Here is a 27,811-nt window from a genome sequence, read left to right as displayed (position 1 = left end):
TCCTCAAAGCAGCGTCTAAGAAACCCCTGCTACTCCTGCGACCACTGCGCCCATGCTGCTTGGTCTCCACCCGCCGCCATCTTGCTTTTCCTCCCCCTCACTTTTCACTGCTCCAAGATCCCTTTTTTCACCACTCCACTCCTGGTCCAATCCATATACTGTCGGGGCGACCTTGCTGCCACTTTCCCACACTGAAAGCCGTCGAACAAGTGCCGTTGGGGCCCCTCTAGAGAGCCCAAAGGTCCGTTCCCGGCGGGAGCTGCCGAACGTGCGACCTATCCAGGCATGGCCGCAACTGGAAGTCCTAAGCCAGGTAGCTTAATAATGAATGAGCTTTACATACCCATCTCTGTTAGTCAGGTAGGGCAAGATCACAGACCATCACTGCCAAAATGGAAAGTATATATGATTTATAAATGATTTAAGCACAGATCCTGTGGAGTTAATCCTGAGAGTGACCAGGCCATACAAACTACAAAGTTTCAGGTTGTATCATCTTTGCCGAGGTAGCTGATCTCAAGTCAGAACACAGGGATGGGTACGGTTACTGACTCAGTGCTCTCAGATTAGGATGTGGAAAAATCAGTCAGGGTTCCTGTTGTTATCAGATTCCTGTTGGAAGTGTGTGTGTGTATATCCTTAAGATAGGGCTGCATTCTGCTGTGGCAACTCCTGCACTTAAATACTTCAACAACGCAGTATGTGGGCATATGCTTTTAGAATAGGTGCCTAAGCCAGTCTCAGGTCAATGGTGATGCCCAAGATGTTAAAGGTGGGGAATTCAGCAATGTTGCTGTTCATTAGGGCAGCACGGTAGCACAGTGGGTAGTATTGTTGCTTCACAGCTCCGGGTTCGATTCCCGGCTCGGGTCACTGTCTGTGCGGAGTATGCAAGTTCTCCCTGCGCCTGCGTGGGTTTCCTCTGGGTGCTCCGGTTTCCTCCCACAAGTCCCGAAAGACGTGCTGTTAGGTGAATTGACATTCTGAATTTTCCCTGTGTACACCCGAACAGGCGGCGGAATGTGGCGACTAGGAGCTTTTCACAGTAACTTCATTGCCATGTTAATGTAAGTCTACTTGTGACAATAGAGATAAAGAAGAACAGCCAAAGCTATAATTGCCATTACCTGGTACTAATGTGGCACAGATACTACCTGCACTTGTTAACTCAAGCCTGGATATTGTCCAGGTCTTTGTCTTCTCATAACTTGCAGTACCAATGCCGCTTGCTGTCGAGTGCATCTCTTTTCTAGTATTCAGCTCTTGCTCAAATGAAGGCCGTAAGGAGGAACGGAGCCAGATGGTTCTGGCAGGCCTGAACTGTCAGTGAACAGGTTATTGATGAAGTGGTGTCAAATTATGACCCCTACGACAGGCGGCGGATAGGACAGAATGGATTGATTTCTCTTAATTACATCAACACTGCAATGAAGTTACTGTGAAAGGGGGGAGATAAGGGGGTCAAAATTAGGAAGGCTGGTTATGAGTGGGCAGCACGGTAGCATTGTGGATAGCACAAATGCTTCGCAGCTCCAGGGTCCCAGGTTCGATTCCGGCTTGGGTCACTGTCTGTGCGGAGTCTGCACATCCTCCCAGTGTGTGCGTGGGTTTCCTCCGGGTGCTCCGGTTTCCTCCCACAGTCCAAAGATGTGCGGGTTAGGTGGATTGGCCATGCTACATTGCCCAGTGTCCAAAATTGCCCTTAGTGTTGGGTGGGGTTACTGGGTTATGGGGATAGGGTGGAGGTGTGGACCTTGGGTAGGGTGCTCTTTCCAAGAGCCGGTGCAGACTCGATGGGCCGAATGGCCTCCTTCTGCACTGTAAATTCTATGATTCTATGATGAGTATCGAGGGAGATTGGGGATTTGTGGTTGTTCATTCAGGTTGATATTTTGGTATTCTGATATTTTTGGTGTACACATATATATGCTCCCCTCGCTGCCTGCTCGCGCTGCTCGCCCCTGCACCCTATTCGCGCTGTTCCCCTCACCCTCTGCTTGCGCCGTTTCTCTCACCTATTTACAATCTGTTAGTAATTACTTTGATGAAGGGACAGTGTATTGCAGCCTCATTTGCTGACGATACAAAGATAGGTAGAAAAGCAAGTTGTGAGGAGGATACAGAAGAGTTTGTGAAGGGATAAAGTTAAGCGAGAGGCCAAAAATTTAGCAGGTGGACAAGGTGGGAAAACGTGTGCTTGTCCACTTTGACAGGTAGACAGAAAACATATAAAACCAGATAGGTGGCACAGTAGCACAGTGGTTAGCACTGTTATTTCACAGCTCCAGGGTCCCAGGTTCGATTCCCGCTTGGGTCACTATCTGTGTGGAATCCGCACATACTCCCTGTGTCTGTGTGGTTTCCTCTGGGTGCTCCGGTTTCCTCCCACAAGTCCCAAAAGAAGTGCTGTTAGGTGAATTCGACATTCTGAATTCTCTTTGTGTACCCGAACAGGCGCCGGAATGTGGAGATTAAGAGCTTTTCACAGTAACTTCATTACAGTGTTAATGTAAGCCTACTTGTGACAATAAATATTATTATATTATTTAAATGGACAGAGACTGCAGAGTTCTACAGTACAAAGGGACTCCATGTACATGAATCACAAAACTTTAGTATGCAAGTGCAGAAAGTAATTTAGGAAGGGAAAATGATTGTTGGCCTTTACTGCAAAGGGGTGGAGTATACAAGTAGGGAAGTTTTGTTACAACTGTACAAGGTATTACATACGAATATACAAATGAGTAGATCATCACTTGCCCCGTGAACCTACTCTGCCAGTGGGAGCACATCTAGAGTACTGCTTGGAGTTTTGGCACCCTTCTTAAGGAGGAATACACTTGCATTGGCAGCAGTGTTCAGAGAAGGTTCACTAGGCTGATTCCTGGGATGAAGGGGTTGCCTAATGGGGAAAGGTTGAGCAGGTAAGGTCTATACTCGTTGGAGTTTGGAAAAATTAGAAGTGGTCCTCTCGAAACATAGGCTTCTGAGGGGGCTTAACAGGGTAGATGCTGGATGGATGATTCCCCTCAAGGGTGAATCTAGAACTATGGGGCACAGTTTTAAAGTAGGAGGTTTCCCATTTAAGACAAAAACAAGGAGAAATTCCGTCTGTCAGCAGGTCATTAGTCTTTGGAATTCTCTTCCATGGAGGGCTGTGCCAGCTGAGTCATTGAAAACATTCAAGGCTGAGCTAGACAGATTTTAGATCGACAGGGGGGGGGGGGTCAAGAGTATGGGGGGCAGGCAGGAAAGTGAAGTTACGGCTGAGCCATGATCTTACTGAATGGTGAAGTCTCAATGGGCTGAATGGCCGATTCTTGCTCCTATTCCTGCTGATCTTAATTGGATGAGGCATGGTTAACAGCTTTGTTCTGTTGATCATGGGATACCTAGCTAGTTCTGGTTTTCAACTTGCAAGTAGCTTCCTGAATGGTTAAGCTTCCTTGCAAATATTCCACTTTAGTCGACACATACCTCAACCGCGCTGAAGGATCATTGTCCTGAAAATTTATCTTTCTCACCCTCAACCAATGCTGCCTGGCCCGCTGAATGTTTCCAGGATTTTGTTTTGTTTTACTTTATTTATATGTAGCATAACTATGCTGCATGCTGCACCTTGATATTTACAAATTGCCATTTGCTTAGGGCTAACCATAGTTGTGAGGCTGTCATTGAGCTTTTGAAGTTCAATGAGTGAGTCTTTTAGTCGATTGGAGCCAAGTTCTGAGTCTACCCTTATCCTATCCTGGATTGAGTGAGCCCATGTCACTGGGTGCAGAAGGATTGAAAGCTCTAGAGGTTGCACATCTGATGCAATCCCCCTTTTACTGGCCTCAACTCCTCTGATGTCATTTTGTCTGGGGATCAGATGCTCCTTCAAGGAGAGGAGTATGGTGGTCCCTGCTAGCCGCACAGGGACCTGGGCTGCTGACGGCAGTATTTGTGGATGGTGAAAATTCAGACAAATCTCAGTTGGCAGTCTTCAGACAACGGGTGCAGTCGGAGTCTCATAGCTCAAGGATCTGGAACAGGTGGTCAAGAATGGGCTTCCAGCTCCTCCTACTTGTCCACAGGATCCAAATCTGTGCAGGGAGGACAACTGGAAACACATCAGTCACTTGTAATCCTCATTGCAGCCACTGGTCCTCTCTGCCTCACTGGAAGTACTTCTTCAATGCTGAATCCACTGACCTGGACGTGAAGTACTATTTGAATACAGTATCCAATGTGGAGTCTTCCCTAACATGGCAGAACCAGTATTGTGTTAAAGCTTAGTGTTGAATATGCCAGGGGCATAGGTTCAAAATAAGGGGAAGTAGATTTAGGACTGAGTTTAGGAGGAACTTCTTCACCCAAAGGGTTGTGAATCTATGGAATTCCTTGCCCAGTGAAGCAGTAGAGGCTCCTTCATTAAATGTTTTTAAGATAAAGATAGATAGTTTTTTGAAGAATAAAGGGATTAAGGGTTATGGTCCTCGGGCCGGAAAGTGGAGCTGAGTCCACGAAAGATCAGCCATGATCTCATTGAATGGTGGAGCAGGCTCGAGGGGCCAGATGGCCTACTCCTGCTCTTAGTTCTTATGTTCTTATGATCGCTTGCTTTTAAGTCAAGAGGTTCTGGGTTCAAGTCCCACGCCACATACTTGAGCACGTAGTCTAACCCGGTGAGTAGTGCCGTACTGAGCGACTGCAGCACTGTCGGAGGTGCCAGCTTTTGGTGGAGTCTTGAAACTAAGGCCCCACCTGCTCCCTCAGGTGAACTTAAACAGATCTACTGCACTATTTCAAAGAAGAGCAAGGGAGTTTTACTGGTGTCCAGGGCAACATTTATCCCTCAACCAACATCACTAAAAATTATCCAGTCATTTGTCCCTTTGCTGTTTGGGGAATGCCGTTGTCAGCAACATGAACAAGTTTTTAAAAAAATCTTTCACGGGATGTAGTTGTCACTGTCAGGCACAGAATTTGCTGCCCTTCCCTAATTGCCCTTGAACTGAGGGGCTTTTAAGGCCATCTCAGAGGGAAGTTAAGAATCAACCACATTGATGTGGGCCTGGTGTCACATGTAGGCCAGACCAGGTAAGGATTGCAGATTTCCTTTGCTAAAGGGATCATAAGTGAACCAAATGGGTTTTTACAGCAATTGTTGACATTTCATTGCAGCATCATCACAGACTAGCTTTCAATTCCAGACTTTTTACTAATTTATTAATTAATTAAATTTAAATTCAACCAGCTGCCATTTAGAATTTGAAGCCACATCTCATGGGCTTTACCCTGGGCCTGCGGCTTACTAGTTCCGTGTTATTGCCAATACGCCATCACCCCCAAAAAGCCACCTCTCTAAGGCATTCTAAGGAACTCCCCACCATGAAGTAATGGGACGAATTGTGTACTCACAGCTGGAAAATCTCCGAATGGACGGCCTCGAGCAGCATGGAGTCAGTAAGGGAAGGTGTACAGACCATGGCAGACTGAAAACCAGGAAAAAAGGCACCATTAAATTGCAGCAGAACCAATGGTTCATCCAAAACAACGAGAAATCTGTGTCTCCATCAACCATGCTAGGAGCCCCTATTGATGGCTGCATTTCTGCTCGAACCTCAAGAGATACCCAGGATAGCACTTGTGAAAGTGGATATCTTATTAACAAGGGAAAGTTCTTCTTAGGCCATTCAATCATGGCCGATATGTTTCTCATCCCCATTCTCCTGCTTTTTACCCATAACCCCTGATCCCCTTATTAATCAAGAACATATCTCGGTCTTAAAGACACTCAGTGATTTGGCCTCCACAGCCTTTTGCAGCAAAGCATTCCACAGATTCACCACCCTGAAGAAATTCCTCCTCGTCTCTATTTTAAAGGATCATCCCTTGAGTCTGAGATTGTGGTTCTAGTTTTTCCTACAAGTGGAAACATTCTCTCTACATCCACTCTATCCAGGCCTTGCAGTGTCCTGTAAGTTTCAATAAGATCCCCCCTCATCCTTCAAAACTCCAACGAGTACAGACCCAGAGTCCTCAACCGTTCCTCATACGACAAGCTCTTCATTCCAGGGATCATTCTTGTGAACCTCCTCTGGACCTTTTCCAAGGCCAGCACATCCTTCCTTAGCTATGGGTCCCAAAATTGCTCTCAATACTCCAAATGGAGTCTGAGCGGAGCCTTATACAGCCTCAGAATAACATCTCTGCTCTAGTATTCTAGCCCTTTTGACATGAATGCTAACATTGCATTTGCCTTCTTAACTGCCAACTGAACCTGCACCTTAACCTTGAGAATCGTGAACAAGGATTCCCAAGTCCCTTTGTGCTTCGGATTTCCTAAGCATTTCCCCATTTAGAAAATAGTCTATGCCTCCATTCCTCCTTCCAAAGTGCATAACCTCACACTTCTCCTCATTGCATTCCATCTGCCGCTTCTTTGCCCACTCTCCTAGACCATCCAAGTCCTTCTGCAGCCCCCCGCTTCCTCAATAATACATGTCCCTCTGCATATCTTTGTATTATCTGCAAACTTAACAACAGTGCCCTCAGTTGTTTCTTCAAGATCATTAATGTATATTGTGAAAAGTTATGGTCGCAGCACAGACCCCTGAGGCACACCACTAGTCACTGGCTGCCATCCTGAAAAAAAAACCTTTATCCCCACTCTGCCTTCTGCCAGTCAGCCAATCATCTATCCATGCCAGGATCTTACCCTTAACACCATGGGCTCTTAACTTATTTAACAGTCTCTTTTTCGACACCTTGTCAAAGGCCTTCTGGAAATCTAAATAAATCACATCCACTGGTTTTCCTTTGTCTAACTTGCAACATTAAGGTTCCCCACTCACCTGGGACCACGCTCAGAGCTGAACAGGCCTGCTCCGATGTCTCGTGTCACCAGTAAATGCCCAAGAGTAACTCAGCCACCTGACAACTACATTGTCACACAGATGAAGGTTTCCCTTGATGGGAATGCATCTGGCACAATGTCACCTTGGGAATTGTCGAGAATAGGGCAAACACACGTACGCTTGTGGGTGGATTCAGCCAAGCAATGACATTCAGAAAGAAAGTGCAAATATTGAGAGAAGACAAGGTGACTATCACGGAGTTTCCTGCTTATGGACTGAGTTCAGGGTGCCGTTGCTATGGTATAGAGCTGTCAGCAGTCTCTTACTCACTTTCTGGCTGTCCATTAGATCTTGGTTAATCCTCACATCAACATGCTACTCAATGCCGTATGTTGCAATGTCACTGGCTCTAATGCCCAGCAAAATATTCACTGCATGCTTCCTGAAGCCAGCCAGCATGAGTTACGAATTTCTTTGGAAAAAGCTATATTTCCAAAGACATATTCTTCCAAACCGAGCCTCTTTTTCATGGCTACCTCCAGCAGCACCTTAGCCTAAAAGTAAATCAGCTGACTGAGCACCAAGTAAGTGGACTTCACAGAATGTAGAACTTAAATACTGAATACCGTAAAGCAAAAGCATAATAAAACATTAAAACATTAAAAGTTACAGAGATACGGAGGGCACGGGGGAAGTTACAGAAATACGGAGCGCACGGGGGAAGTTAGAGATACAGAGGGTATGGGGGAAGTTACAGAGATACGGAGGGCAAGGGAAAAGTTACAGAGATACGGAGGGCACAGGGGAGGTTACAGAGATACGGAGGAAGTTACAGAGATACGGAGGGTATGGGGGAAGTTACAGAGATACAGAGGGTATAGGGGAAGTTACAGAGATACAGAGGGAACGGGGGAAGTTACAGAGATGCAGAGGGCATGGGGGAAGTTACAGCTATACGGAGGAAGTAACAGAGATACGGGGGGTATGGGGGAAGTTACAGAGATACGGAGCGCACGGGAGAAGTTACAAAGATACGGAGAGCACGGGGAAAGTTACAGATATATGGAGGGAACGGGGGAAGTTACAGATATACGGAGGGCACGGGGGATGTTACAGGGATACGGAAGCCACGGGGGATGTTACAGGGATACGGAGGGCACGGGGGATGTTACAGGGATACGGAGGGCACGGGGGAAGTTACAGGGATACAGAGGGTATGGGGGAAGTTACAGAGATACAGAGGGTTTGGGGGAAGTTACAGAGATACAGAGGGTATGGGGGAAGTTACAGATATGCGGAGGAAGTTGCAGAGATACGGAGGGCATGGGGGAAGTTAGAGATACGGGGGGCATGGGGGAAGTTACAGAGATACGGAGAGCACGGGAGAAGTTACAAAGATACGGAGAGCACGGGGGAAGTTACAGATATACGGAGGGCACGGGGGAAGTTACAGATATGCGGAGGGCACGGGGGAAGTTACAGGGAAACGGAGGGCATGGGGGAAGTTACAGAGATACAGAGGGCACGGGGAAAGTTACAGAGATACAGAGGGCACGGGGAAAGTTACAGAGATACAGAGGGCAAGGGGGAAGTTACAGGTATACGGAGGGCAAGGGGGAAGCTACAGAGCTATGGAGGGGCACGGGGAAGTTACAGAGATATGGAGGGCACGGGGGAAGTTAGAGCTATGGAGGGGCACGGGGGAAGTTACAGAGATACAGAGGGCACGGGGAAAGTTACAGATATACGGAGGGCACAGGTGAAGTTACAGAACTATGGAGGGGCACTGGGGAAGTTACAGAGATACGGAGGGTATGGGGGAAGTTACAGATATACGAAGGAAGTTACAGAGATACGGAGGGTATGGGGGAAGTTACAGAGATACAGAGGGCATGGGGAAAGTTACAGATATATGGAGAAAGTTACAATGATATGGAGGGTATGGGGGAAGTTACAGAGATATGGAGGGTATGGGGGAAGTTAGAGATACGGAGGGCACGGGGGAAGTTACAGAGATACGGAGGGCACGGGGGAAGTTACAGAGATACGGAGGGCACGGGGGAAGTTACAGAGATACTGAGGGCACGGGGGAAGTTACAGAGATACGGAGGGCACGGGGGGAAGTTACAGAGATACGGAGGGCACGGGGGGGAAGTTACAGAGATACGGAGGGCACGGGGGAAGTTACAGAGATACGGAGGGCACGGGGGAAGCTACAGAGAGACGGAGGGCACGGGGGAAGCTACAGAGAGACGGAGGGCATGGGGGAAGTTACAGAGAGACAGAGGGCATGGGGGAAGTTACAGATATACGGAGGAAGTTAGAGATACGGAGGGTATGGTGGAAGTTACAGAGATACAGAGGGTATGGGGGAAAGTTAGAGATACAGAGGGTATGGGGGAAGTTACAGATATACGGAGGAAGTTACAGAGATACGGAGGGTATGGGGGAAGTTACAGAGATACAGAGGGTATGGGGGAAGTTACAGATATATGGAGGAGGTTACAGAGATACGGAGGGTATGGGGGAAGTTACAGAGATACAGAGGGTATGGGGGAAGTTACAGAGATACAGAGGGTATGGGGGAAGTTACAGAGATACAGAGGGTATGGGGGAAGTTACAGAGATATGGAGGGTATGGGGGAAGTTACAGAGATACGGAGTGCTTGGGGGGAGTTACAGAGATACGGAGAGCACGGGAGAAGTTACAAAGATACGGAGAGCACGGGGGAAGTTACAGATATATGGAGGGCACGGGGGAAGTTACAGATATACGGAGGGCACGGGGGATGTTACAGGGATACGGAGGGCACGGGGGATGTTACAGGGATACGGAGGGCATGGGGGAAGTTACAGGGATACAGAGGGTATGGGGGAAGTTACAGGGATACAGAGGGTATGGGGGAAGTTACAGAGATACAGAGGGTATGGGGGAAGTTAGAGATACAGAGGGTTTGGGGAAGTTACAGAGATACAGAGGGCATGGGGGAAGTTAGAGATACAGAGGGTTTGGGGGAAGTTACAGAGATACAGAGGGTATGGGGGAAGTTACAGATATGCGGAGGAAGTTGCAGAGATACGGAGGGCATGGGGGAAGTTACAGAGAGCACGGGGGAAGTTACAGATTTACAGAGGGCGTGGGGAAAGTTACAGAGATACAGAGGGCACGGGGAAAGTTACAGAGACACAGAGGGCACGGGGAAAGTTACAGAGATACATAGGGCACAGGGAAAGTTACAGAGATACAGAGGGCACAGGGAAAGTTACAGAGATACTGAGGGCACGGGGGAAGTTACAGAGATACGGAGGGTATGGTGGAAGTTACAGAGATACTGAGGGCACGGGGGAAGTTACAGAGATTCGGAGGGCACGGGGGAAATTACAGAGATACGGAGGGCACGGGGGAAGCTACAGAGATACGGAGGGCATGGGGGAAGTTACAGAGATACGCAGGGCACGGGGGAAGTTACAGAGATACGCAGGGCACGGGGGAAGTTACAGAGATACTGAGGGCACGGGGGAAGTTACAGAGATACGGAGGGTATGGGGGAAGTTACAGAGATACAGAGGGTATGGGGGAAGTTACAGATATATGGAGGAGGTTACAGAGATACGGAGGGTATGGGGGAAGTTACAGAGATACAGAGGGTATGGGGGAAGTTACAGAGATACAGAGGGTATGGGGGAAGTTACAGAGATACAGAGGGTATGGGGGAAGTTACAGAGATATGGAGGGTATGGGGGAAGTTACAGAGATACGGAGTGCTTGGGGGGAGTTACAGAGATACGGAGAGCACGGGAGAAGTTACAAAGATACGGAGAGCACGGGGGAAGTTACAGATATATGGAGGGCACGGGGGAAGTTACAGATATACGGAGGGCACGGGGGATGTTACAGGGATACGGAGGGCACGGGGGATGTTACAGGGATACGGAGGGCATGGGGGAAGTTACAGGGATACAGAGGGTATGGGGGAAGTTACAGGGATACAGAGGGTATGGGGGAAGTTACAGAGATACAGAGGGTATGGGGGAAGTTAGAGATACAGAGGGTTTGGGGAAGTTACAGAGATACAGAGGGCATGGGGGAAGTTAGAGATACAGAGGGTTTGGGGGAAGTTACAGAGATACAGAGGGTATGGGGGAAGTTACAGATATGCGGAGGAAGTTGCAGAGATACGGAGGGCATGGGGGAAGTTACAGAGAGCACGGGGGAAGTTACAGATTTACAGAGGGCGTGGGGAAAGTTACAGAGATACAGAGGGCACGGGGAAAGTTACAGAGACACAGAGGGCACGGGGAAAGTTACAGAGATACATAGGGCACAGGGAAAGTTACAGAGATACAGAGGGCACGGGGGAAGTTACAGAGATACGGAGGGCACGGGGGAAGCTACAGAGATACGGAGAGCACGGGGGAAGCTACAGAGATACAGACGGCATGGGTGAAGTTACAGAGATACAGAGGGTATGGGGGAAGTTACAGATATACGGAGGAAGTTAGAGATACGGAGGGTATGGTGGAAGTTACAGAGATACAGAGGGTATGGGGGAAAGTTAGAGATACAGAGGGCATGGGGGAAGTTACAGATATAGGGAGGAAGTTACAGAGATACGGAGTGCACGAAGGAAGTTACAGAGATACGGAGGGCACGGGGGAAGTTACAGAGATACGGAGGGCACGGAGGAAGTTACAGAGCTATGGAGGGGCACGGGGGAAGTTACAGAGATACGGAGGGCACGGGGGAAGTTAGACATACGGAGGGTATGGGGGAAGTTACAGATATACGGAGGAAGTTACAGAGATACGGAGGGTATGGGGGAAGTTACAGATATACAGAGGGTATGGGGGAAGGTAGAGATACAGAGGGCATGGGGGAAGTTACAGAGATACAGAGGGCATGGGGGAAGTTACAGATATACGGAGGAAGTTACAGAGATACGGAGGGCACAGGGGAAATTACAGAGATACGGAGGGCACGGGGGAAGTTACAAAGATACGGAGAGCACGGGGGAAGTTAAAGATGTACGGAGGGCACGGGGGAAGTTACAGATGTACGGAGGGCACGGGGGAAGTTACAGAGCTATGGAGGGGCACGGGGGAAGTTACAGAGATACGGAGGAAGTTACAGAGATACGGAGGGTATGGGGGAAGTTAGAGAGATACAGAGGGTATGGGGGAGGTTACAGAGATACAGAGTACATGGGGGAAGTTACAGATATATGGAGGAAGTTACAGAGATTATGGAGGGCACGGGGGAAGTTACAGATATACGGAGGAAGTTAGAAATACGGAGGGTATGGGGGAAGTTACAGAGATACAGAGGGTATGGGGGAAGTTACAGATATAGGGAGGAAGTTACAGAGATACGCAGGGCACAAAGTAAGTTACAGAGATACGGAGGGCACGGGGGAAGTTACAGAGGTACGGAGGCCACGGGGGAAGTTACAGAGATACGGAGGGCACGGGGGAAGTTACAAAGATACGGAAAGCACGGGGGAAGTTACAGATATACGGAGGGCACGGGGGAAGTTACAGAGCTATGGATGGGCACGGGGGAAGTTACAGAGATACGGAGGGCACGGGGGAAGTTACAGAGATAGGGAGGGTATGGGGGAAGTTACAGTGATAGGGAGGGTATGGGGGAAGTTACAGAGATACGGAGGGAACAGGGGAAGTTACAGAGATACAGAGGGCATGGGGGAAGTATCAGATATATGGAGGAAGTTACAGAGATATGGAGGGTATGGGGGAAGATACAGATATAAGGAGGAAGTTACAGAGATACGGAGGGCACAGGGGAAGTTACAGAGATACGGAGGGCACGGGGGAAGTTACAGAGATAGGGAGGGCATGGGGGAAGTTACAGAGATACAGAGGGCACGGAGGAAGTTACAGAGATACGGAGGGTATGGGGGAAGTTACAGAGATATTGAGGGTATGGGGGAAGTTACAGAGATACAGAGGGCATGGGGCGAATTACAGAGATACGGAGGGGATGGGGGACGTTACAGAGATACAGAGGGTATGGGGGAAGTTACAGAGATACAGAGGGTATGGGGGAAGTTACAGAGATACAGAGGGCATGGGGGAAGTTACAGAGATAGAGAGGGCATGGGGGATGTTACAGATATACGCAGGAAGTTATAGAGATACGGAGGGTATGGGAGAAGTTACAGAGATACAGAGGGTATGGGGGAAGTTACAGAGATACAGAGGGTATGGGGGAAGTTACAGAGATGCAGAGGGTATGGGGGAAGTTACAGAGATACAGAGGGAATGGGTAAAGTTACAGAGATACAGAGGGCAAGGGGGAAGTTACAGATATATGGAGGAAGTTACAGAGATACGGAGGGTATGGGGGAAGTTACACAGATACAGAGGGTATGGGGGAAGTTACAGAGATACAGAGGGTATGGGGGAAGTTACAGAGATACAGAGGGTATGGGGGAAGTTACAGAGATACGGACGGCATGGGGGAAGTTGCAGAGATACGGAGAGCACGAGAGAAGTTACAAAGATACGGAGAGCACGGGGGAAGTTACAGATATACGGAGGGCACGGGGGAAGTTACAGATATACGTAGGGCACGGGGGAAGTTACAGGGATACGGAGGGCATGGGGGAAGTTACAGAGATACGGAGGGCACGGGGGAAGTTACAGATTTACAGTGGGCACGGGGAAGTTACAGAGATACAGAGGTGCACGGGGGAAGTTACAGATATACGGAGGGCATGGGGGAAGCTATGGAGGGGCACGGGAAGTTACAGAGATATGGAGGGCACGGGGGAAGTTACAGAGATACGAAGGGCATGGGGGAAGTTACAGAGCTATGGAGGGGCACGGGGGAAGTTACAGAAATACAGAGGGCACGGGGGAAGTTACAGATATACGGAGGGCACAGGGGAAGTTACAGAGATACGGAGGGCACGAAGGAAGTTACAGAGATACGGAGGGCACGGGGGAAGTTACGGAGATACGGAGGGCACGGGGGAAGTTACAGAGATACGCAGGGCACGGGGAAGTTACAGAGATACAGAGGGAAAGGGGGAAGTTACAAAGATACGGAGAGCACGGGGAAGTTACAGATGTACGGAGGGCACGGGGGAAGTTACAGAGCTATGGAGGGGCACGGGGGAAGTTACAGAGATACGGAGGGCACGGGGGAAGTTACAGAGATACGGAGGGTATGGGGGAGTTACAGATATACGGTGGAAGTTACAGAGATACGGAGGGTATGGGGGAATTTAGAGATACAGAGGGTATGGGGGAAGTTACAGAGATACAGAGGGTATGGGGGAAGTTACTGAGATACAGAGGGTATGGGGGAAGTTACAGAGATACAGAGGGCACGGGGGAAGTTACAGAGATACAGAGGGCATGGGGGAAGTTACAGATATACGGAGGGCATGGGGGAATCTACAGAGCTATGGAGGGGCACGGGGAAGTTACAGAGATATGGAGGACACGGGGGAAGTTACAGCGATACCGAAGGGCACGGGGGAAGTTACAGAGCTATGGAGGGGCACGGGGGAAGTTACAGAGATACGGAGGGTATGGGGGAAGTTACAGATATACAGAGGAAGTTACAGAGATACGGAGGGTATGGGGAAGTTATTAGATACAGAGGGTATGGGGGAAGTTACAGAGATACAGAGGGTATGGGGGAAGTTACAGAGATACAGAGGTTATGGGGGAAGTTACAGAGATACAGAGGGTATGGGGGTAGTTACAGATATACGGAGGAAGTTACAGAGATACGGAGAGCACGGGGGAAGTTACAGAGATACGGAGGGCACGGGGGAAGTTACAGAGATACGGAGGGCACGGGGGAAGTCACAGAGATAGGGAGGGCATGGTGAAGTTAGAGAGATACGGAGGGTATGGGGGAAGTTACAGAGATACGGAGGGTACGGGGGAAGTTACAGAGATACGGAGGGCACGGGGGAAGTTACAGAGATACGGAGGGCACGGGGGAAGTTACAGAGATAGAGAGGGTATGGGGGAAGTTAGAGATACAGAGGGCATGGGGTAAGTTACAGATATAGGGAGGAAGTTACAGAGATACGCAGGGCACGAAGGAAGTTACAGAGATACGGAGGGCACGGGGGAAGTTACAAAGATACGGAGAGCACGGTGGAAGTTACAGATATACGGAGGGCCCGGGGGAAGTTACAGAGCTATGGATGGGCACGGGGGAAGTTACAGAGATACGGAGGGCACGGGGGAAGTTACAGAGATACGGAGGGCACGGGGAATGTTACAGAGATAGGGAGGGCATGGGGGAAGTTACAGATATATGGGGGAAGTTACAGAGATATGGAGAGTATGGGGGAAGTTACAGATATACGGAGGAAGTTACAGAGATACGGAGGGCACAGGGGAAGTTACAGAGATACGGAGGGCACGGTGGAAGTTACAGAGATACGGAGGGCACGGGGGAAGTTACAGAGATACAGAGGGTATGGGGGAATGTTCCAGATATACGGAGGAAGTTAGAGATACGGAGGGTATGGGGGAAGTTACAGAGATACAGAGGGCACGGGGGAAGTTACAGCGATACCGAGGGCACGGGGGAAGTTACAGAGATACGGAGGGCACGGGGGAAGTTACAGAGATACTGAGGGCACGGGGGAAGTTACAGAGATACGGAGGGCAAGGGGGAAGTTACAGAGATACGGAGGGCACGGGGGAAGTTACAGAGATACGGAGGGCACGGGGGAAGTTACAGACATACGGAGGGCACGGGGGAAGTTACAGAGATCCGTGGGTATCGGGGAAGTTACAGAGATACGGAGGGCAAGGGGGAAGTTAGAGAGATACGGAGGGCACGGGGGAAGTTACAGATATACGGAGGGCACGGGGGAAGTTACAGAGATACAGAGGGCACGGGGGAAGTTACAGAGATACAGAGGGCATGGGGGAAGTTACAGATATACGCACGGCATGGGGGAAGCTACAGAGCTATGGAGGGGCACGGGGAAGTTACAGAGATATGGAGGGCACGGGGGAAGTTACAGAGATACGAAGGGCACGGGGGAAGTTACAGAGCTATGGAGGGGCACGGGGGAAGTTACAGAGATACGGAGGGTATGGGGGAAGTTACAGATATACAGAGGAAGTTACAGAGATACGGAGGGTATGGGGGAAGTTATTAGATACAGAGGGTATGGGGGAAGTTACAGAGATACAGAGGGTATGGGGGAAGTTACAGAGATACAGAGGGTATGGGGGTAGTTACAGATATATGGAGGAAGTTACAGAGATATGGAGGGTATGGGGAAAGTTACAGAGATATTGAGGGTATGGGTGAAGTTACAGATATACGGAGGAAGTTACAGAGATACGGAGTGCACGGGGGAAGTTACAGAGATACGGAGGGCACGGGGGAAGTTACAGAGATACGGAGGGCACGGGGGAAGTTACAGAGATACGGAGGGCACGGGGGAAGTTACAGAGATACGGAGGGCACGGGGGAAGTTACAGAGATACGGAGGGCACGGGGGAAGTTACAGAGATACCGAGGGCATGGGGGAAGTTACAGAGATACCGACGGCACGGGGGAAGTTACAGAGATACTGAGGGCACGGGGGAAGTTACAGAGATACTGAGGGCACGGGGGAAGTTACAGAGATACGGAGGGTATCGGGGAAGTTACAGAGATACGGAGGTCATGGGGGAAGTTAGAGAGATACGGAGGGTATCGGGGAAGTTACAGAGATACAGAGGGTATGGTGGAAGTTACAGAGACACAGAGGGTATGGGGGAAGTTACAGATATAGGGAGGAAGTTACAGAGATACGGAGGGCACGAAGGAAGTTACAGAGATACGGAGGGCACGAAGGAAGTTACAGAGATACGGAGGGCACGAAGGAAGTTACAGAGATACGGAGGGCACGGGGGAAGTTACAGAGATACAGAGGGCAAGGGGGAAGTTACAAAGATACGGAGAGCACGGGGGAAGTTGCAGATATAGGGAGGGCACGGGGCAAGTTACAGAGCTATGGAGGGGCACGGGGGAAGTTACAGAGATACGGAAGGTATGGGGGAAGTTACAGATATAGGGAGGAAGTTACAGAGATACGGAGGGTATGGGGGAAGTTAGAGATACCGAGGGTATGGGGGGAAGTTACAGAGATACAGAGGGCATGGGGGAAGTTACAGACATATGGAGGAAGTTACAGAGATATGGAGGGTATGGGGGAAGTTACAGCTATACGGAGGAAGTTAGAGATACCGAGGGCCCGGGGGAAGTTACAGAGGTAAGGAGGGCACGGGGGAAGTTACAGAGATACGGAGGGCCCGGGGGAAGTTACAGAGATACGGAGGGTATCGGGGAAGTTACAGAGATACGGAGGTCATGGGGGAAGTTAGAGAGATACTGAGGGCACGGGGGAAGTTACAGAGATACGGAGGGCACGGGGGAAGTTACAGAGATACGGAGGGTATCGGGGAAGTTACAGAGATACGGAGGTCATGGGGGAAGTTAGAGAGATACGGGGGGTATGGGGGAAGTTACAGAGATACGGTGGGTATGGGGGACGTTACAGAGATACGGAGGGCACGGGGGAAGTTACAGAGATACGGAGGGCATGGGGGAAGTTACAGAGATACAGAGGGCATGGGGGAAGTTACAGAGATACGGAGCAAGTTAGAGATACGGATGGTATGGGGGAAGTTACAGAGATACAGAGGGTATGGGGGAAGTTAGAGATACAGAGGGCATGGGGGAAGTTACAGATATAGGTGGGAAGTTACAGAGATACGGAGGGCACGGGGGAAGTTACAGAGATACGGAGGGCACGGGGGAAGTTACAGAGATACGGAGGGCAAGGGGGAAGTTACAAAGATACGGAGAGCACGGGGGAAGTTACAAAGATACGGAGAGCACGGGGGAAGTTACAGATATACGGAGGGCACGGGGCAAGTTACAGAGCTATGGAGGGGCACGGGGGAAGTTACAGAGATACGGAGGGCACGGGGGAAGTTACAGAGATACAGAAGGTATGGGGGAAGTTACAGAGATACAGAGGGCATGGGGGAAGTTACAGATATTGGAGGAAGTTACAGAGATACGGAGGAAGTTACAGATATACGGAGGAAGTTACAGAGATACGGAGGGTATGGGGGAAGTTACAGAGATACGGAGGAAGTTACAGATATACGGAGGAAGTTACAGAGATACGGAGGGCACAGGGGAAGTTACAGAGATACGGATGGCACGGGGGAAGTTACAGAGATACGGAGGGCACGGGGGAAGTTACAGAGATACGGAGGGCACGGGGGAAGTTACAGAGATACGGAGGGCACGGGGGAAGTTACAGATATACGGAGAGCACGGGGCAAGTTACAGAGCGATGGAGGGGCACGGGGGAAGTTACAGAGATACGGAGGGCACGGGGGAAGTTACAGAGATAGGGAGGGTATGGGGGAAGTTACAGAGATACGAAGGGCACGGGGGAGTTACAGAGATACGGAGTGCACGGGGGAAGTTACAGAGATACGTAGGGCACGGGGGAAGTTACAGAGATACGGAGGGCACGGGGGAAGTTACAGATACACGGAGAGCACGGGGCAAGTTACAGAGCGATGGAGGGGCACGGGGGAAGTTACAGAGATACGGAGGGCACGGGGGAAGTTAGAGATAGGGAGGGTATGGGGGAAGTTACAGAGATACGGAGGGCACGGGGGAAGTTACAGAGATACGGAGGGTATGAGGGAAGTTACAGATATCCGGAGGAAGTTACAGAGATACGGAGGGTCTGGGGGAAGTTACAGAGATACAGAGGGTATGGGGGAAGTTACAGAGATACAGAGGGCATGGGGGAAGTTACAGAGATACAGAGGGCATGGGGGAAGTTACAGATATTGGAGGAAGTTACAGAGATATGGAGGGTATGGGGGAAGTTACAGAGATACGGAGGAAGTTACAGATATACGGAGGAAGTTACAGAGATACGGAGGGCACGGGGGAAGTTACAGAGATACAGAGGGTACGGGGGAAGTTACAGAGATACAGAGGGCATGGGGGAAGTTACAGATATTGGAGGAAGTTACAGAGATATGGAGGGTATGGGGGAAGTTACAGAGATACGGAGGAAGTTGCAGATATACGGAGGAAGTTACAGATATACGGAGGAAGTTACAGAGATACGGAGGGCACAGGGGAAGTTACAGAGATACGGAGGGCACGGGGGAAGTTACAGAGATACAGAGGGTATGGGGGAAGTTACAGAGATACAGAGGGCACGGGGGAAGTTACAGAGATACGGAGGGTATGGGGGAAGTTACAGAGATACAGAGGGTATGGTGGAAGTTACAGAGATACGGAGGGCACGGGGGAAGTTACAGAGATACGGAGGGCACGGGGGAAGTTACAGAGATACGGAGGGCACGGGGGAAGTTACAGAGATACGGAGGGCACGGGGGAAGTTAGAGATAGGGAGGGTATGGGGGAAGTTACAGAGATACGGAGGGCACGGGGGAAGTTACAGAGATACGGAGGGCACGGGGGAAGTTACAGAGATACGGAGGGCACGGGGGAAGTTACAGAGATACGGAGGGCACGGGGGAAGTTACAGAGATACGGAGGGCACGGGGGAAGTTACAGATATACGGAGAGCACGGGGCAAGTTACAGAGCGATGGAGGGGCACGGGGGAAGTTACAGAGATACGGAGGGCACGGGGGAAGTTACAGAGATAGGGAGGGTATGGGGGAAGTTACAGAGATACGGAGGGCACGGGGGAAGTTACAGAGATTGGGAGGGTATGGGGGAAGTTACAGAGATACGGAGGGCACGGGGGAAGTTACAGAGATACGGAGGGTATGGGGGAAGTTACAGATATACGGAGGAAGTTACAGAGATACAGAGGGTCTGGGGGAAGTTACAGAGATACAGAGGGTATGGGGGAAGTTACAGAGATACAGAGGGTATGGGGGAAGTTACAGAGATACAGAGGGCATGGGGGAAGTTACAGAGATACAGAGGGCATGGGGGAAGTTACAGATATACGGAGGAAGTTACAGAGATACAGAGGGTATGGTGGAAGTTACAGAGATACAGAGGGTATGGTGGAAGTTACAGAGATACAGAAGGTATGGGGGAAGTTAGAGATACAGAGGGCATCGGGGAAGTTAGAGATATAGGGAGGAAGTTACAGAGATACGGAGGAAGTTACAGAGATACGGAGGGCACGAAGGAAGTTATAGAGATACGGAGGGCACGGGGGAAGTTACAGAGATACGGAGGAAGTTACAGAGATACGGAGGAAGTTACGGAGATACGGAGGGCACAGGGGAAGTTACAGAGATACGGAGGGCACGGGGGAAGTTACAGAGATACAGAGGGTATGGGGGAAGTTACAGAGATACAGAGGGCAGGGGGAAGTTACAGAGATACAGAGGGTATGGTGGAAGTTACAGAGATACGGAGGGCACGGGGGAAGTTACAGAGATACGGAGGGCACGGGGGAAGTTACAGAGATACGGAGGGCACGGGGGAAGTTACAGAGATACGGAGGGCACGGGGGAAGTTAGAGATAGGGAGGGTATGGGGGAAGTTACAGAGATACGGAGGGCACGGGGGAAGTTACAGAGATACGGAGGGCACGGGGGAAGTTACAGAGATACGGAGGGCACGGGGGAAGTTACAGAGATACGGAGGGCACGGGGGAAGTTACAGAGATACGGAGGAAGTTACAGAGATACGGAGGGCACGGGGGAAGTTACAGATATACGGAGAGCACGGGGCAAGTTACAGAGCGATGGAGGGGCACGGGGGAAGTTAAAGAGATACGGAGGGCACGGGGGAAGTTACAGAGAAAGGGAGGGTATGGGGGAAGTTACAGAGATACGGAGGGCACGGGGGAAGTTAGAGATAGGGAGGGTATGGGGGAAGTTACAGAGATACGGAGGGCACGGGGGAAGTTACAGAGATACGGAGGGTATGGGGGAAGTTACAGATATACGGAGGAAGTTACAGAGATACGGAGGGTCTGGGGGAAGTTACAGAGATACAGAGGGCATGGGGGAAGTTACAGAGATACAGAGGGCATGGGGGAAGTTACAGAGATACAGAGGGCATGGGGGAAGTTACAGATATTGGAGGAAGTTACAGAGATATGGAGGGTATGGGGGAAGTTACAGATATACGGAGGAAGTTACAGAGATACAGAGGGTATGGTGGAAGTTACAGAGATACAGAGGTTATGGGGGAAGTTAGAGATACAGAAGGTATGGGGGAAGTTAGAGATACAGAGGGCATCGGGGAAGTTAGAGATATAGGGAGGAAGTTACAGAGATACGGAGGGCACGAAGGAAGTTACAGAGATACGGAGGGCACGGGGGAAGTTACAGAGATACGGAGGAAGTTACAGATATACGGAGGAAGTTACAGAGATACGGAGGAAGTTACAGAGATACGGAGGAAGTTACAGAGATACGGAGGAAGTTACAGGGATACGGAGGGCACAGGGGAAGTTACAGAGATACGGAGGGCACAGGGGAAGTTACAGAGATACAGAGGGTATGGGGGAAGTTACAGAGATGCAGAGGGCAGGGGGAAGTTACAGAGATACGGAGGGTATGGGGGAAGTTACAGAGATACAGAGGGTATGGTGGAAGTTACAGAGATACGGAGGGCACGGGGGAAGTTACAGAGATACGGAGGGCACGGGGGAAGTTACAGAGATACGGAGGGCACGGGGGAAGTTACAGAGATACGGAGGGCACGGGGGAAGTTAGAGATAGGGAGGGTATGGGGGAAGTTACAGAGATACGGAGGGCACGGGGGAAGTTACAGAGATACGGAGGGCACGGGGGAAGTTACAGAGATACGGAGGGCACGGGGGAAGTTACAGAGATACGGAGGGCACGGGGGAAGTTACAGAGATACGGAGGGCACGGGGGAAGTTACAGAGATACGGAGGGCACGGGGGAAGTTACAGATATACGGAGAGCACGGGGCAAGTTACAGAGCGATGGAGGGGCACGGGGGAAGTTACAGAGATACGGAGGGCACGGGGGAAGTTACAGAGATAGGGAGGGTATGGGGGAAGTTACAGAGATACGGAGGGCACGGGGGAAGTTAGAGATAGGGAGGGTATGGGGGAAGTTACAGAGATACGGAGGGCACGGGGGAAGTTACAGAGATACGGAGGGTATGGGGGAAGTTACAGATATACGGAGGAAGTTACAGAGATACGGAGGGTCTGGGGGAAGTTACAGAGATACAGAGGGTATGGGGGAAGTTACAGAGATACAGAGGGTATGGGGGAAGTTACAGAGATACAGAGGGCATGGGGGAAGTTACAGAGATACAGAGGGCATGGGGGAAGTTACAGATATTGGAGGAAGTTACAGAGATATGGAGGGTATGGGGGAAGTTACAGATATACGGAGGAAGTTACAGAGATACAGAGGGTATGGTGGAAGTTACAGAGATACAGAGGGTATGGGGGAAGTTACAGAGATACAGAGGGCATGGGGGAAGTTACAGAGATACAGAGGGCATGGGGGAAGTTACAGATATTGGAGGAAGTTACAGAGATATGGAGGGTATGGGGGAAGTTACAGATATACGGAGGAAGTTACAGAGATACAGAGGGTATGGTGGAAGTTACAGAGATACAGAGGGTAAGGTGGAAGTTACAGAGATACAGAGGTTATGGGGGAAGTTCGAGATACAGAGGTTATGGGGGAAGTTCGAGATACAGAGGGTATGGGGGAAGTTAGAGATACAGAGGGCATCGGGGAAGTTAGAGATATAGGGAGGAAGTTACAGAGATACGGAGGGCACGAAGGAAGTTACAGAGATACGGAGGGCACGGGGGAAGTTACAGAGATACGGAGGGCACGGGGGAAGTTACAGAGATACGGAGGGCACGGGGGAAGTTACAGAGATACGGAGGGCACGGGGGAAGTTACAGAGATACGGAGGGCACGGGGGAAGTTACAGAGATACGGAGGGCACGGGGGAAGTTACAGAGATACGGAGGGCACGGGGGAAGTTACAGAGATACGGAGGGCACGGGGGAAGTTACAGAGATACGGAGGGCACGGGGGAAGTTACAGAGATACGGAGGGCACGGGGGAAGTTACAGAGTTACGGAGCGCACGGGGGAAGTTACAGAGATACGGAGGGCACGGGGGAAGTTACAGAGATACGGAGGGCACGGGGGAAGTTACAGAGATCCGGAGGGTATGGGGGAAGTTACAGAGATACGGAGGGTATGGGGGAAGTTACAGAGATAGAGGGCATGGGGGAAATTACAGAGATACGGAGGGTATGGGGGAAGTTACAGAGATACGGAGGGTATGGGGGAAGTTACAGAGATACAGAGGGCATGGGGGAAATTACAGAGATACGGAGGGGATGGGGGAAGTTACAGAGATACAGAGGGTATGGGGGAAGTTACAGATATGCGGAGGAAGTTACAGAGTTACGGAGCGTATGGGGGAAGTTACAGAGATACAGAGGGCATGGGGGAAGTTACAGAGATACGGAGGTCATGGGGAAGTTATAGAGATACGGAGAGCACGGGAGAAGTTACAAAGATATGGAGAGCACGGGGGAAGTTACAGATATACGGAGGGCACGGGGGGAAGTTACAGAGATACAGAGGGCACGGGGGAAGTTACAGGGATACAGAGGGCACGGGGGAAGTTACAGATATACGGAGGGCATGGGGGAAGCTACAGAGCTATGGAGGGGCACGGGGAAGTTACAGAGATATGGAGGGCACGGGGGAAGTTACAGAAATACGAAGGGCCTGGGAAAAGTTACAGATATACGGAGGGCACAGGGGAAGTTACAGAGCTATGGAGGGCATGGGGGAAGTTACAGAGGTACGGAGGGCACGGGGGAAGTTACAGAGATACGGAGGGCAGGGGGGACGTTACAGAGATACAGAGGGCATGGGGGAAGTTACAGCGATACGGAGAGCACAGGGGAAGTTACAGAGATACGGAGGGCATGGGGGCAGTTACAGATATACGGAGGGCATGGGGGAAGTTACAGAGCTCTGGAGGGGCACGGAGGAATTTGAACAAAAATGAGGTCATGAAGGCAGATTGGGTGGCAAGGCATTAATGTGGTTCAGCAAGAGCAACAGTGAGGGTACCTTGGATTCTGGTGGCTGCCATGGAGTAAGCACACAGGGCAGCTCCGACTCGAACGTTTGAGCTCTTTTTACCCAAAATTGGGGTAGCTTCAACAGGGAAGTGCAGCTGAAGGTGTGGAGGAGTGGCATGAGTCCCAGACCCGGCAAAACAAGGTTAAGGACCTGGTCAAGGAACTGGAGGAGGTCTGTGGCGCAGTAGTAATTGTGAAGATGGTGAATGTTATGGGTCAGGGTTTAGAGAACCCCAAAGTGTATCATGGAGTTCACCTGACCCACAACTTCTAATATATTGTGGTATGGGGACCACACGGCTCACTCTAAAGGTATGGTACTTCAGAAATAGAAAAGTTATTTTTTTAAAGCAAAACGATGTTTATTCTATGAACTCAAGCGAACCCTTCTAAAACAATGTTGAGGGCTTATTGTCACGATTATCCAGAGGATTGGGATAAAGGAATTCCATTCGTACTGTTTGCAATTATGGATGCACCTAATGAGTGAACATTTTAGCAACCAGTAAATCAAATACACCCCCAAAATGAATACAACACGAAGTAATCTGTATGCTGTGCTTTTCACCCAGAAGCCTTAACAAACCTTTAAACAGAAGCACATCAGGGTTTACATTCAATACTGAAAACATTTACATTTCTGAATTCACCAAATGATTAAGAGATAGTCCTTCATGGCAGAGAGATCAACAGTACAGTTGCTTTTTCTGACTTCAGCTGCAACACACTGAAAAACAAAACCAGAGACACACCCAAGCTTTTCTCAAAGTGAAACTAAAAAGCAGAACCAGAGCTCAGCTCCACCCACACTGACATCACTGCAGCAACATGAGCAGCTAACCCTTTCTTCAAGCCACTTTCTCATGACACCTCCCTCCCAAGAAAAAAAAATAAACCATCAACGTTCAAGATGGTTTTATTTTTCACCTTTTCACCATCCTTTAAGAAATGCACACAGCAAATATACTTTATCGTTTCAAAAAACAACACACGCAAACAGGTATAATAATATAGTCCATTTTTTTCCTGTTCTTCTTCCTCCAACTGAAATCCTTCATGATTGATAGTCTCTTTAAACAAGAAGATCTCTGCACGATCCGTCCATTTCTCTACGCCTCTGCATTTCTCTTTAAAATCAGATACTTTAGTTCAATCTGATCACAGAGTCCCTTGCAATTCTCCAACACAGGAGCATTGGTTATCACAGCTTTCGGGCAGTCAAATACCTGTCGAAAGTCCGCTGTCCATTGAAATTTGTTACACTTCTTCAGTAAATCCATCAGTGGAGTAATCACGCAACAAAACTTTTGCACAAATGTTCGATCAAATCCACTCATGCCAAGAAATCGCATTATTTCCATTTGTTTTGAGGGTATCGGAAGCTCCTCAAGGAAAGTGACTTGGGCTTTTCCAAATTCACTTTTGGCTAGGTTTATCACCAAACCCTCCTCCTGAAGTCGATCGAATAACTCCATCAGATGTTTTAAATGATCTGTCCACGTCTGGCTGAAAATTTAAGTGGTCCTCTTACCTCATGACCAAAAATTAGTTCAAAAGGACTGAATTTGGTTGACTCATTAGGTGCATCCATAATGGCAAACAGTACGAATGGAATTCCTTTATCCCAATCTTCTGGATAATCGTGACAATAAGCCCTCAACATTGTCTTTAATGTCTGATGCCACCTTTCTGACGCTCCCTGCGATTCTGGATGGTACGCAATTGATTTAAATTGTTTTATTCCTAAGCTATCCATAACTTCTTTGAATAACTTTGAGGTAAAATTTGTACCTTGATCCGACTGTATTTCTGTGGGTAGTCCATATCTAGTAAAGAATTTAAGTAACTCCTCCACAATCTTTTTAGCTGTAATATTACGTACTGGAATGGCCTCTGGAAACCTAGGAGACACATTCATTATAGTCAAAAGATATTGATTCCCACTTTTTGTTTTAGAAAGCGGTCCTACACAATCAATTAGGACCTTTGTAAAAGGTTCCTCAAGTGCTGGAATGGGTATTAAGGGCGCTGGTTTTATCACTGCTTGAGGTTTCCCTATCACTCGACATGTGTGACATGATTGACAAAATTTAACTACATCTTTATGTAGTCCAGGCCAATAAAAATGTTTCTAGATTTAAGCTTGAGTTTTTCTTATCCCCAAATGACCTCCCACTGGTACCTCATGTGCAACTCGCAACATTTTCTTTCTATACCCTACCGGCAATACTACTTGATGAACTTCTGCCCACTTTTCATCTGCCTGCATGTGCAAAGGTCTCCATTTTCTCATCAAGACACCACTTTTATGGTAATAACACTCTGGTATACACTCAGATTCATCTTCCGTATATGCTTTCTGTTACATTCGTTTTATTTCTACATCTTTCTGTTGTAACTCTGCCAATTTTCCTGAACTAAAAAATATCCGCCTCATCCTCCACCTGTTCTTGTTCTTTTTCAACCATCTGATCAAAAATCGTTTCTGATAATTGCACTTCAACTTCATCTTCACTCTTTGATTTCCCCTCGTCTTAACCTGTGACTTTGCGGCCTTGTTATTATACAATCCGGAAAAATCCCAGGAAATTCATCCTTCAACACTTCAGTTGTCTGATTTTCCACTGGCTTATCAACCACAGTAGGCATCACCCCCACTTGCGATCCAGCTATATCATTACCCAAGATAAACTGTATTCCTGGACAAGATAGTTTCTCCATTACTCCTACTACCACTTCACCACTCTTCACTGGACTTTCCAACATTACCTTATATAATGGAACACTACTCCTCTCGCCCTGAATTCCACATATTACCACCTTTTCTGGCAACATTCTTCCCCACCTACATAACTCCTCATCTCTTACCATTAAAGATTGACTAGCTCCCGTATCTCTTAAAATTGTGACTCCTTTACTTGCTCCTCCTGATACGCATGAGTAAACTTTACCCACACAAGTAAATTCTTTAAAGACATCTGGCACCTTCTTATCAATCACCTCTTGAACAGTCTGTACAATCTTTTGCACCTCCTTCGCTTCCCTTGGGCTTTCCTTTACCACTCTAACAAACCCCACTGTCTGAACCTGCTTTACTACATCAGCCTTCCCAGTGCTTTTCTTCAACCACCAACACTGTGACTTTACATGGCCTAGTTTATTACAGTGAAAACATTTGAAACTTTTCATTTCTTTTCCACCCTCCTGGATTTCCTTTTTAATCTGAGGTACACTCTCCGTATTATCTCCCATCAGATCACCTTTACCTCTACCACTTGAGTATTTCTCATGTTCCCAGTTTCTATCCCTCACAGGCTGAAACTAATGTCGGAAACCAGGCTTTGATTTATGAACTAATTCATAATCATCTGCCATTTCTGCTGCTAATCGCGCAGTTTTAACCCTCTGCTCTGTCACGAGTCCCCACTACATCAGGAACTGAATTTTTAAACTCCTCCAAAAATATAATTTCTCTGAGAGCTTCATACGTTTGGTCTATTTTCAAAGCCCTTATCCACCTATCAAAATTACTCTGTTTGAGCCTTTCAAGCTCCATGTATGTTTGACCAAATTCTTTCCTTAAATTTCTAAACCTTTGTCTGTAATCATAGAATTTACAGTGCAGAAGGAGGCCATTCGGCCCATCGAGTCCGCATCGGCTCTTGGAAAGAGCACCCCACCCAAGGTCAACACCTCCACCCTATCCCCACAACCCAGCAACCCCACCCAACACTAAGGGCAATTTTTGGACACTAAGGGCAATTTATCATGGCCAATCCACCTAACCTGCACATCTTTGGACTGTGGGAGGAAACCGGAGCACCCGGAGGAAACCC

At 49.1% G+C, this 27,811-nt stretch overlaps 1 protein-coding gene across 5 annotated transcripts in view; it reads right to left on the bottom strand.

The window, feature by feature from the left end:
* pisd (phosphatidylserine decarboxylase) overlaps positions 1–27,811 on the bottom strand; it is a 209,295-nt gene that overhangs the window by 169,926 nt on the left and 11,558 nt on the right. For 2 of the 5 annotated variants that reach the window (XM_072498774.1, XM_072498783.1), the window contains exon 2: positions 5,404–5,477. The exons of 2 other annotated variants lie outside the window; for them this stretch is intronic. In XM_072498774.1, coding sequence (XP_072354875.1) covers positions 5,404–5,477 — 74 coding nt within the window. Of the gene's footprint in view, positions 1–5,403; positions 5,478–25,766; positions 25,790–27,811 lie in introns of those variants that run through there. One more of the 5 variants, XM_072498820.1, reaches the window with a different exon arrangement.

Source organism: Scyliorhinus torazame, chromosome 1, assembly GCF_047496885.1.
Source record: "Scyliorhinus torazame isolate Kashiwa2021f chromosome 1, sScyTor2.1, whole genome shotgun sequence".
Lineage (NCBI taxonomy): Eukaryota > Metazoa > Chordata > Chondrichthyes > Carcharhiniformes > Scyliorhinidae > Scyliorhinus > Scyliorhinus torazame.
Note: the sequence above shows the minus strand (reverse complement) of the source record. Positions and strands in the feature narration are given on the sequence as shown.